General features: G+C 38.8%; 1 protein-coding gene and 1 long non-coding RNA gene across 2 annotated transcripts in view; one reads left to right on the forward strand and one right to left on the reverse strand.

Annotated features, from left to right (window-relative positions):
• The window catches only part of LOC309482674, a 460,652-nt gene that overhangs the window by 146,214 nt on the left and 301,187 nt on the right, over positions 1-13,251 (reverse strand). The gene's annotated exons all lie outside the window — the stretch shown is intronic.
• The window catches only part of dnah2 (dynein, axonemal, heavy chain 2), a 170,821-nt gene that overhangs the window by 22,051 nt on the left and 135,519 nt on the right, over positions 1-13,251 (forward strand). Inside the window, exon 9 of the mRNA XM_082147655.1 lies at positions 8,733-8,890. Coding sequence (XP_082003781.1) covers positions 8,733-8,890 — 158 coding nt within the window. The remainder of the gene's footprint in view (positions 1-8,732; positions 8,891-13,251) is intronic.

The following is a 13,251-nucleotide window of genomic DNA, read 5'->3' on the forward strand; positions in this document are numbered from 1 at the left end:
GCTGATGTGCCTCCAGGAACAGGGTTGGGAAACACTGCATTATATGTTAGGTTATCTCTTTATAATATCACATGAGTGAATTGATTTTTCAATGCTCTGACAATGAAGATTGATCCACTACACCTTTTTATTGTTATGTATAACCCTTTGTCTTGGAAATCAATCACTTCATGCATAATTTTGTATGAGTCAGCTAATCTCTCATGCTCAGAGGTTTTCCCTCTATCCACTCACACAGACCTATACAGTCATATTAGTACCTGCTGTCTGGATCCCACACCCCCCTCCTCTGCTTCCTGCACATCAAAGTTCGGATTGCTTTGGGCTCCGCCACATAGATAAGCCATCAGCCGCAGTAGCGTAGCACATGTAACACGTGTTCTTCAGATCAGAGGAGCGGGGCCTTGCGTCTCTACGCCACCCGCTCGCATCGGTTCACTTGCTTTTCATTTCCATCCCGGGCTCCTTGAGAGCATCAGGGAAACCGTTTAACCTTCTGTAATTACGCTCTGACCCTTCCTCTGCAGGAATCACATGGTACTACTGCCACTTTGTTTTTCTCTTTTTTTTGTGTGTCTGTTTCATTTTTCTTTTTTTCTCTTTTTCATTCTTTTCTTTGAAAACACATCAAGGCAAATCGGACTGCTACAAAAACATTTGGTCTAATTGTTTCCTGAGGGGTGAGACCGTGCGCACATGCTGAAATGCCCGCATTAAATCAGCAGTTGTTTTCCAAAGGGCCACTTTTATTCTCTGAGGTCATATTTGCACCTTTGACCTGCATATGTTTAATGAGTTCAAGTCTGGACAATCTTTTTTTCCCCTTTTGTTTCCCTTATGTTCAAACTTAAAGGGATAGTTCACCCAACAATGAAATTTTGTCTTACCCTCAGGGTGTCCGCGGGGTTGTAAAAAGTATTAAAAGGTAGTAAATGAAATTAGCCAAAATTAAGGCCATTAAAAAGTATTAAAAAGTAATAAACGTCATCTGTCGAGGTATTAAATTTTCAAACCCCCATCCAGCTAGGCCTATGAGTTTCAATTTGTGTTAAGTGCAGGCCTTTCTTCTAAAATTCGCATGGATTTATTTATATGTTGCGAGTAGAACCTGAGCGATATCATGTGACGTGGTTTTCGTTCGCGCGCGCGCTGAAACAAACTTGGGACCCGGCTGGCTTGCTCAGGGATGCAAACAGCGCACTTTTCGGCGCCTCCCGCTTTTTTTCACGTCAGTTTGGGTGACAAAGTCATCTGAAGTCATTCCATAGCTTAATGTGAGGGACAGAAGTCTATTTACATCATTAAAGTTTACGGAAACTCGGTTTCCCTCCTCTGCGGCTGTCAATCACTCAATTCAGTATTCAAACAGCGCGCGCGCCTCTTCCGGTTGGATGCACGGTAAAACTCTCTCCGATATATTTACATTATAATGCATGATCTGTAGATAAAAGGCTGTGGATTTGCATAAAATGACTTTATTTTGTTGGAGTTTGTTGCTGTTTTTAAACGACTCACTACCGTGTGCTTGTTAGATCACACACATCACAAGGACAATGAATCGGCATCAAACGCACAATAACTGGAATTTAAAACTGTGAAACAAATGATCAATAAACTGCTGGACAGATATACGCTAGGATTTGTGCGCTCGACATTTCTTCGCTTTGTGCCGTGAACTTTTAAATGCGCACTTGTTCAGCGCAGCGCTGCACACTGTGACTCCATGTTGCTTTGAGCACATCATTCTGCACCCGCGATGTGCATACGCGCTTTGTGCGCTCTGTTTTGAAGCGTTTCATATTATCATGGTTTTGCGCACTGAAAGATTATTAAAAGCCTATATTTTTTAGCGCAATTTTCCACCGGACAAAATTGTGCTTGTTAACTCATGATTTCTGTTCTGTGCGTCTGTGCGCACCAATCTTGCACTTCTATCTACTCCTCAACCAGACCACCTAGAGACTTCGGGTTTTCGGCATTATGTTAAGGAAGGTCTAATCTCGGGAACGCACAAAAAAAAATCCAGGAAAAGATTTACTATCTCTTAGTGTTGTGATCCCATGAGGTGAGAAAATTGCGCTAAAACACTCACCGAGTTTTTATTACTTGTTTTTATACCTAGCCTGCTCAATACATTTAAAATAAGCATAATTTAATTGCATATTATTTCTGTGTAGTGTAGGCTATATAAATATATACACTTCTGAATTCTTGACATTAATATATAATATAAAATTGTGAAATGTATGATTGCCTGATTGAATTTTATAAGAGTACTAATTTGTTTTTATTAACATGTTTAGATTTTATAAAATTACTGTGCAGATTTTTTCAAGAATTACTTTTTGCTGCTGATTTATACACTCATTAAGTTTAATAAAAATACATAATACATTTATGTAATATTTAAAGGTGTTAACTGTAATCTTACACTGCAAAATAATAACTAAATTCATCACAATTATGTAAGTACTGGAAATTTGCCGCAGGGCGAGGGCTTCGATAACCTCTCTCTTTTTTGACCATACATGTGTTTGCATCCCTGCTTGCTGCCAAACCTGTTCGCGAGTTCGCTTCTATTTCAGTAATTAGAGACATCGGGGTTTCTGCTGCACTGAATTTTTTTTGGCGCCCGCCAAAGCCTTATTTGATCGGTGAGTAGCCTAATGTAGATGACTGCTGCGCTCGTGACAGGGTGCATGACATTAACTGAAAGAACAGAGAGAGCCCCGGTCGCGCGCGCGCACTCCCTCCACTCTTGCTCTCTCTCGCTCAAATTAATCAAAATCTATTGACACGATGGTAAAAGGTCGGAAGACCGAAGTTTCACGTGGCGCATTCGGAGATGTATTTCTTGAATTACCATTGGGTGTGAATTGTGCTAAAATAAATTGCCTTATCTTCTTCTAACATTTTCGGTAACATTTTACAATATGGTTCCATTAATTAAACTCTAGTCAACTACATTAATTAACATTAACTATTAATAAACTGCACTTCTACAGCATTAATTAATCTTTCTTAATGTTAATTTCACCATTTACTAGTAGCCTACATTATTGAAATCAAAAGTTGTATTTGTTAACATTAGTTAATGCACTGTTAAGTAACATAAACAAACAATTCATGTATTCATGCATGTAAACTACGTAGTATTTTCAGGTTACTTATATCATAATGTGTAGAAACATTACCCCCAAAAAAAAAAATCATTTAGTTTAGACTGGAGTGAGGTGAAACCAGAAAAAAAAAAGTGCAAAGCAAGTTATCTAATAGCTAATTTTTTATCTGGCAGCTAATTTTATTCAATTGTACAGTTTATGGTAGAAAGTTAGACTTAGTTAAAATAAACTTTTTAATGCTACTTTTTTATTCTACTTTTTGATATTGATATGATTATAGACCAAAATAATTATCAGGTCTAGCAAAGAAGGATTTTATCTTACAAAGCTATGAAATCAAGTGGTAAAATCACAGCTTAAAAAAAAAAAAAAAAAAAAAAAAAAAAAAAACGGGGCAAGACAGGATCGGCCACCAACCTCTATCTGTCTCTGTTGGTTTTTGAGTCCAGGGTTGAAGTTAAGTTATAATCACCTCATTAAATTGTGATGAAATGTTTTATTATTTTTGGAAAGATATTTCATTGCTTTACACCGCTACAGTTGCATCTTGAAGTCGCGCTGGTATTAAAAAATATTGTGAAGGTATTAAAAAAGGTATTAAAAGGTATTAAATTCAACTTAAGAATTTCTGTATATACCCTGTACCCTGATTTACTATGGTAAGCCTATTATTAGTGTTTATGTTTTAGACATGTCGGGATGGTTTTCGTGGGAAATTGCGTACATGAGTCACTCGCCCATGCGTGTCTCGTCATATCCATAATGGTGTGGGAGTGGCAGAGGTTAGTTGTCACAATTAGCGAGAAAGGTTGACATGGAGCAGTTAAATCTCCAACCTCCGGGGAACCACCCGGTTAAAAAAAAAACGTTGAACAGAGGAGAGTCTGACAGAGCTTGTAATAAAACAAGAATCAACATTGGCTTGGTTTTTCGGAGATGGAGAGAACTGAGGGATTTGAATTTAAACAGATAAATAGCCATATAGCTCTCTAACAGAGTTCACTGTAAAGCAGTATTTATTGTGAAGGGTAATTTCACTTTGGTTGTAGTACTGTGCTGTTTTCGAACTGCAGCTTCTAGGTTTGGGCTCACTGCCAGTCTAAAGAAGACAGAAGTTATGCTTCAAGTGGTGAAAAAGTTAAACTCCAATCCACCGGTAATTACTGCAGGGTAGACAGAGCTGACGGCCGTTGACAAATTCTGCTACGACATCAGTGCCCGCATCGCAAAAGCTAGTTTTGCCTTCGGTCGACTGTCCAAGAGAATGTGGGATGAGGCATTCGCACAGCATTCGCTGGACACATAAGTAAATGGTAAATGGTAAATGGACTGCATTTATATAGCGCTTTCACAGACCCAATGGCCACCAAAGCGCTTTACAATATTGCCTCACATTCACCCATTCACTCACTCATTCATACACCGACGGCGGTGTCAGCCATGCAAGGCGATCCAGCTCGTCGGGAGCAGCTGGGGTTAGGTGTCTTGCTCAAGGACACCTCGACACTTGGTCAGGTGGAACCGGGGATTGAACCACCAACCTTCCGGTTTGTAGACAATCTACATGAACCACTGAGCCACTGCCGCCCCCTACTAAGTGGCAGTATATAAGGCAGTCATCCTCACGGTGCTGTTGTATGGATCTGAGTCCTGGACCATTTATCGCCGGCAGATTACCAAACTTGATTAGTTCCATATGCGCTGTCTCCGTTGTATTGCACGTGTCAAATGGCAGGATAAAGCCCCAAATACTTAAGTACTTCAGACCTGTGGCATCAGTGGTATTGAGGCCTTCCTGCTTGCACTCCTTTGAGTTCAGCCGCATCACTACTGCAGTAGACAAACGAAGACGCAGAAAGCACAATGCCTTAACAACATCTATAACAACATCTAGCCAGTTTGTGTGAAATGCCTGTGGCCGGCCATGTGCGTCAAGGATCGGCCTCTATTCACATCTTAGGACGCACCAACAACAACAACTGTGACGAGATCTGTCGTGTCGACAGCTCAGACCATTCCATGGGTAATCATAATACAGTAACATCTTCAGCTAGTCAGCTTGAGATTCTTTCCATCTAAACTGGTTAATCCTAGTGGTGAATGGTTTATGAGAAGTTGGATGATCATATTCATCTGCATAGTCACGCAGAGCTGAAGCACAACCAAAACAATGTTCTTCTGTAAAATGCATGCAGTTTTGTTTTTTTAACCAAGGGCCAAAAGTTACTTAGTGTACCTTTAATTTTCTCTTTTTTGTCTATGCAGTAAAATATGCAGTGATGTTTTGGACCCCATTGGCTATCAGTGTATAGACAAAACAGTTAAATCTTCTAAGTTTTGCAGAAGAAAGTACAGTAAGTTACAGATACAGGTTTAGAATGACCTGGAAAAGGATTTCCAGGTAGACGTATATACCGGTGACAGGCCGAGTTGCAGACATACATACAATATAATGCTGTCCTGCCACGGAAAGATTTTACCTCAGCTCAGAAATCGTCAGCTGACGGTTATCTTCCACTGTACGAGTGAGCATCAGTAGCCATGAGTCGCATTGGAGTGATGTCAACTCCCCTCTTTGATGGATTGGCTAAAGGAGGAGCTGTCAATCAAGAAGTAGTGGACCAATGGTGGTGCTTAAGCCTGCCCTAATTTACATGAAACTCAAACTGCAACATTTAGAAAAGAAGAGCGACGAGAAAAACAGCACAAGCTTACAAAAGAATAAAATATGAGCAGAAAATGTAAGAGAGCACAAAGTACAGAGTAATAAAACCAAGGAAAACAACTTTTAAGAACACATAAACATAAGTCTAAGATTTGTGCAATATAAATTTTAATGTGTTTTTGATTAATTCTTTTTATTTTTTTAAATGCGCTTTTAATTTTTTGATTCACACTTATTTGATCCGTGACCATGTCATTTGCTATTCTGATCTTTTTTTCCCTTTTTTTTTCCAGTTTGCACAATATATTTTTTACATGTGTTCTTATTTTTTCATCTGTGACCGCAATACTTTCAGTGGAAATTGAATCCCATAGCCACCCAGAAATATCCAAAACCTTTCTTTTAATCTGTCAGAAATGTACTTCAGTTCAGCCACAACACTGTAATTTTTTATGCAGTCCTACCCAGGCTAAATGCCTGCGGTTCAGTCAAGTGAGCTCTCTGCACTTTGTTCTTACCTTGTCAAATACACAGAATATCTGATGTGAAAGTTCTATTGTTTTAGGTCAGTGCTTGTGCTATGAAAACGGCTTAGGTTATGCCATAATGATTTTTGAAGTGAAAGAAAGTTCTCTTCTCCCGCAATGGGGAAAAAAAGCCTTCATGAGTTTACATGCATTTTTTTCTACTGGAAAATTGAATTTCTATTTGCCTGAGTGAAAGATTCCAGCGACTGATATAGGCCCTCTCTGTGGACATTTTTATGTTTTTATTGTTATTCTATGAAATAATGTTGCCATTTTTCTCATGGCTGTTCCACCATGCCATGAATTTACTGTGAGTTTAAATCACCCGCTAAGCTCCATTAATACTCAGTGACTTGGATCTTGTACCTGGTTCACAGATTTGGCCCACGCTCCTATAGGACTGATGGGGGATCAACAACCCCTGACCAAATTTCGATATGAAACATTTCAGAAGAAATTGAGGAAACTGTTCTAAAATCAGAGTGTAACGATGATTTCTATCAACGGCCATATACAAATACATCTAAATGGACTGTGAAGTCCACCCAGTGCTCTGTTGTCATTGGCTGCGTGCAATAGCGTGTTAGCTGTGCTGTGTTTACTGAAGGTGAAATGGACCCTGGTATTTGCACTCTTTTTTAGACTTTAGAGGGTTTCTCCCCCTCCAAGATGTAAAATAACATGGGAAACCTGATTATTTCAGCAGGGAAACATTTTATTGCGCTTGCAGTGAGGAAGGAAAGAAAGAAGGTGGTAGAGAGAAAAGACGTGGAGCAGAACTTGCTTTCTTGATTCAGTTTCCAGTCAGAGGTTTCCAGCTAATAATTTCCAATCAGAGGGCATTTGAGTCACGATGTGTGTGTTTGTGTGTGTATTTGTATGTGTGCGTCACGACCGCCTTCCTTTGTCTCTCCCTCAGGGCTTCAGCATTTCTTTTATTTGTTTTTGGTTTGTTTTCCCCCCCGTCCTATTTCTCCGAGCTGGTAGAGCCTACATCGGATTTAATATCATTTTCCAATCAGCCAGCGCTAGGGGCCATGGACTTTGGACTCGCGTGTGCTGTTACATTTAATACCAAGAGAAAAATACAGAGGTAAAGAAAGAGTTCAAATACGTAAGGCCTTCAAAAGAATAATTTTGTGATAATTATGCTGGCAGTCTGAGAATGATGTGCTCATTGTTATTTCGTACATGAGACTCACAGCTCTATATGCCGTCTGCTTCCCACCGTCTATTTTCTGATATGAAACACCATCTGCCAGGGTTTCTTAAAGCTCAGCGCTTGTCATCTATTCTTACCTCTTACGTCCACCTAACCCTACTTTCAGCTCCGTCTAGTTTTTTTTCTTCGCCAAAGTTGAGATGCGCTTCTCTGCTGATTTTCAAGAGCCGCTGTGACAGAAATGGAAGAAACGTCTCTGATTGAACAAGGCCTTAGAAATCTCTTGAGACGCAGGCGTTGGGACATGTGTTGTCTTCATTTACAGAAGGTTCTTTTTTTCTTTCAGTAAAGAGAGGAATGAAAAAAAATATATGAACTCATAGGCTGTTTAATTCTGTGGCTCTCTTAACCTTTTGCTTAAATGAGAATTTTGAGTCATTTACATATCAATTTAATTTCCTCTTGTTTTGTGCCTCCTTCATTAAAACAGGAATTTGCCTGGCACTGTAATCAGGGTGTAGTACACATTACTGCAGCATGGTGTGTGTGTGTGTACACACACACACACACACACTTTCTCTAACTCTTTTTTTCCACATACACATATACACATTCTTTTTCCCTTTTTCCAATGATACACTGTACACATGTAGAGCTACTCTCTCTCTCTCTCTCTCTCTCTCTCTCTCTCTCTCTCTCTCTCTCTCTCTCTCTCTCTCTCTCTCTCTCTCTCTCACACACACATGTTCGTTTCAGTGCTCTATGGGGTTCCTCTGTCAAAAGAAACTAAAAATGAATGGGAATCTGTCGTTTCACATCCTCCACTATATACATCATCAGCCATAATTACACTTTCTTCTCCTCTCTTCCTCTCTCCTCTTTGTTGCCTTCTCTTCATTCTTTTTTTCTTTGCTCGCTTCTGTACAACGATCTCTGTTTTTGTAAGGCGCATACGTCTGAGTGACACCAGGCACAAAAGCCAAGGTTTTAACAGGAGTAAATCCTGTCTGATTCGTATAAAAGTCTGTACTCAAGGTTAATCTACACCTGAATGCAGAGCACATTGCGGCACACACCTGTCTGTGCTTGCTTTGGTACAGTCAATGTGGTTCTCTCATCAAACATTCATGTGCAAATCCTCACTTATGAGGCATGCAGTAGATACAGACACAAAGACAGATTCATACTTGGATCACTGGGTGTTTAATTTAAATACAGTATCTGTACAATGAGTGTGTGTGTTTTTGTTGTTGCAGATGAGTAATGAGATCATCCGTCTGTGCTGTCGGCAGATCTCTCTGGACAGGATCTTTCAGGGTTACGTGATCTCCAGCAAGCAGATTCTGAATGACTGTATCCAGTGCTGCCTGACATGGAAAGAGCTCTACTTGCACACCTCCCAGCTCCACCACAAGTACAGTAGCCCTAAATCATCCTTTCTGTCTCTCTCTCTCTCTCTCTCTCTCTCTCTCTATCTGAGTTCTGCTCTGTTCTCTACAGCACAGGAACACGACACTTAGAACTGCACTGCGATTGCACTGTATTACAGCAGCACCCATTCACTTTACACGCCATAACTGAGATTTTCTACGGTCAGCAGTGCCATGTGGAGTGCCGTATCTTTTTGGCTGCATGCATACTATCACAGGATATGTGTATACTTGAGTAGTACTGTGAGTGAGCGCGTGTAACCATGTATAATATATTTGGTCATTTTGTTACTCTAAACCCGCTACATTGTTATTTTGTTTTGCTCATAAAGCTGCTTCGCCAATCGGCTCTTGCAGTGTTGCCATGTCCACTTATTATAGGCATCTTTGGTCTTGCTATTTTTTTTTTTTACAGTTTTGAAGTGACAACTTAGTTTATATTATTATTTTAATATGTATGTGGCCTTTGTGCCAGTGCCACAGTTCTTTTAATGGAGAAAAGTCAGCTATGGCCACTATGTAGCTATGCCCCTGTATATCATTCGAAACTAACAGACACCAAGTTTTTTTTTTTTGTTGTTGTTGAAAGAGTGCATTTATTTGATCAAAATGCAGTACAAATATTAGCTCAGAAGAAATCACTAAGAAAAGTAGTAACAATGACAAGCAAACTGTTGGGAATTAAGTTAACAAGTATTGAGAGTATATAAAGAGAGAGTGCTGAACATCGTTGTGAATAATAAGGGGCATCCCTTATCTTATGCTTTTGAATTAATGCCATCTGGCCGACGGTACTGTGTTCCCCAATGAATGAGAAACAGGTCCAAACTATCTTTCATCCCCCAAGCAATTCGATTTTTGATTGATGGTCAACTGGTCTGGTTATCCTAAATTAGATTTATTTGATTTAAATTATTGTTTGTATATGCCAACTGTGATTTTTTTATTTTTTTATAATGTCTGTGTGAGCATGCTGCAACATCCTTTCCCTACTAGGATAAATAAACTTCTACTACTATATTTTTTTTTGTGACAGCGTAAAAGTCTGTCACTTTTTGATCATTTTAATGCATCCTTGCAGAATACAAGTATTAATTTCTTTCTTAAAAAACAAAAAAACTTGTTGACCCCAAACTTTTGAACAGCAGTGTGAAATCTTTTTATTTGTGATTGTGATGCTAATGCATTTGTAAATCAAATTTTATAAAAATGTGACTGATAGGGATTAATGCTAGTAATACAGCTAATAGCACTTTTTCTAATTTAACAATTACAGTTACTGCTAATGCTGCTGCACTCATAATGTGGTTCTTTATATTAGGTTACTTATAACTAATAAGGCTAGCACTACTAACACAACCAATATGCTAAAACTGCTGCCACTGTTTGCACTGCTACTGCAATTCTCCTGTATTACTGGTGCTTCTAATCCAACAAATTCTTTAACTGCTAATGTGTTGCTACATTAGCACTGTTAATATAGTTCTCTTCATTATTATCCCTGATAATACATTGCTGCCACGGTTTCTGCTGTTAAGCACAAACACGGTTAAGCAATTACCACCAATATCATTGCTGTATTGACATCTCAGCTCTCACCACAACCTTGGTTCTTACAGTATTTTGGTTGGCCACTCTAAATTCTGTTTCATGTTCAGCTAAGTGTTCTTCTGTCTGAGTCAACTGTACACAGATAGTGTTCGGTTTTCTTCCTTTCTATACAGCAGCTAATACAGAGCACGCTCTCAGCCAATATTATTCACTGCACACCCTGCTCTCTGTCTTTCAGCTTTATAGCCCTTCCTCTCCCTGTCATTTCCTCCATCAGTGACTCTAACTAACCCACCCAGACATCTCAGCTCTCTCTCTCTCTCTCGTTTTCTCAGTGGAAATGATACTGCTGCTAAATGAGAGTGCCAAAGCCATGCAGTGATTGCAGCCCTCCTGCCAAAAAGAACAGCATTTTACGGTGCGATGACAGAGTTTCTTCTTCAAAGTGATGGCAACTTACCGCCAAATGATGGAGGCTGAACACGACAGCATCCATTTGAAAGGAGCTCTCTCAGAGTCATCTCCCATCGTTTTTTTTATTTTTATTATTGCACGTAGGTTTTGGCTGGCATTTCTACTTTAGGTGTGGTGAAACTTTGCAATACGGTTTCATCATCTCGCAGCAGAATGCAGCGACTGCTTTGTAAACTATGGCACAATGCTGTGATTTTGAAAGATGTTAACAGTGTAGCAAATGCTGTATTGTTGAGGATGAATGTAGCAGATTCAGTGGGAGGGATGCTCTGTTGTGTAGAGGAAACATTTATTTCATAAGCAAGTCTTCTCTACAGGATACAGCCATTCAGTTGTGGCTTTTTAAAACAGCAAGGGGCTCCAGAGGTTTTTCACGGAAAGTAATGTGTGGTCAACCAAAGAAGGCACAATGTTCTTTAGTGGGTTACACCCTAAGGTCTCTCACTTTCACTCAAACCCTGCGGTTTTTGGATTGTATCAGATTTTTTGGTGTTGTGGGCCTGCTGGTTGTTTATGACTGTTGGCTTCATTTGTTGTGTTGGAAGAAAAGGGTTTGCTTTGCTCTGAATCCTCCAAATTACAGCACAACTGACACACAGTTCCACCTCTTTTACCAACACCGTACAATGGACCTCATTCATGAAACACGAGCAGAACTAATTTTTGTATATACCGTTTGTAAAGCCGTTCTGATGTATATTTTCGGATTCATGAAAATGTTCGTATTTTCAAAATGATAGTTGGCATGAAAGAAATTTACAACTGCTCCCTACCATGTGTAAATGGTGCAGAAAACTTTTAGGTGAACTGATGACACTGCATTTTGATACACTATGTAGCATAATAATATCTCACGAGTTCACCCTCGTTTTTTTTTTTGTCTGAGAGTTGAAAGCTGTTAAACTTTGGGTAAAACACAGCCAAGTCACTGTCACTTTTTACCCAGCCGTCCAATCAAAGTGGAGTAGGGGCGGGACATATACCACACCGACCAACCATCGTCCTTGTTCAATGACTGAGAACAACAATGGAGAAGTTAATATTGCTGGTGACTGCATTTTTATATTCAGATATATTCTTTAAAATGAGATTCTAGTAACCAAAGCTAGATCTCAGCTGGTAAAACGAAGAGCAGAGCTCCTGGCACTTTTTCAGCTGGCTAAATTCGCTTTGGTGAACACACGTTAATTGAATATTTATTGTTAGGCATGTGGCCTATTAGTCTCTTTTGCATTTATGCAATATACTGGAGCCAAACCTGAAAAGGGAGTCCGGAAGATTCCACATCGTTCCTGGACACACAATATGTGTAGTTGTAATTCATAGGCAGGGATTATGCTAGTTGTGAACTATTTACGAATGATTGACAATTCATTAACATACACATGTTTACCTATCAAATCTGATGTTTACGAAGCGTTTGTGAATCTGGAGGAGAGTTTTCGGGAAGGTCTATTTTACGCGCAAATTACTCAGAATTGAAGTTTCATTAATGATGCCCAATGAAACTTAACCTACATTCAGTGAATACTTTTTACAATCAACCTGATTTACTGGTTAATTATAGAATTATTATTGAATAGTTTTGTTTACTCACTATTTAAGTTTGATCAACTTTAATAAAGACATGTAATGCATCTCAGACAGTGCAGTTCCTCTTTTACAATGTACTAAGAATTAAAAAATTGGCACTAGTTCAATCCCACTTTTCTTTATTGGTAATTATGGTTGCTTTGTTTACATATTTTTTTGTGATGTCAAAGTATTTTCTGATCACGTGACAGGATAACAAGCACCTCGCTTACCATTACATGCACATTACTCATATAAAACATGAGCTACCATACTGAGCAATTTAAAACTACATTGAACCATGTAAATAAAAGGAACAAATTACACAGAACTTTAAAGTTTATACAAAGTTAAAGTTGAAGTTTACTTTAAATTTAAATATCTATTCTAATAATATTAATAATAATATGGGAAATTAAGTCATGGCAACTTGATATTTAAATTTGAATGATACATTTACTGAAAATAATTGAGTTAAAAGCCATGCAAATTCTTGTCTATGTGAAAATTAATAGATATCATAAAAGTCAGTGGGATCTAAAACAACATTGGTCCCAATTGTCTTTCATTTTATGGACAAATGATGACCGAATAAAAATGTTTGCGTACAATTTTCCTTTAATAGTGTTGTTTTAATTACTTTATCATGTCTTTGACAATGTCATGACAACATTGGCACAATTTCCAGATGATCTGATGTCGCATTTGATGGAGGCGGCACGGAGGGTGTTTGTCAAAATGGAGGTAT

This window comes from Leuciscus leuciscus, assembly GCF_965113295.1.
Source record: "Leuciscus leuciscus genome assembly, chromosome: 2".
Classification (NCBI taxonomy): Eukaryota; Metazoa; Chordata; class Actinopteri; order Cypriniformes; family Leuciscidae; genus Leuciscus; species Leuciscus leuciscus.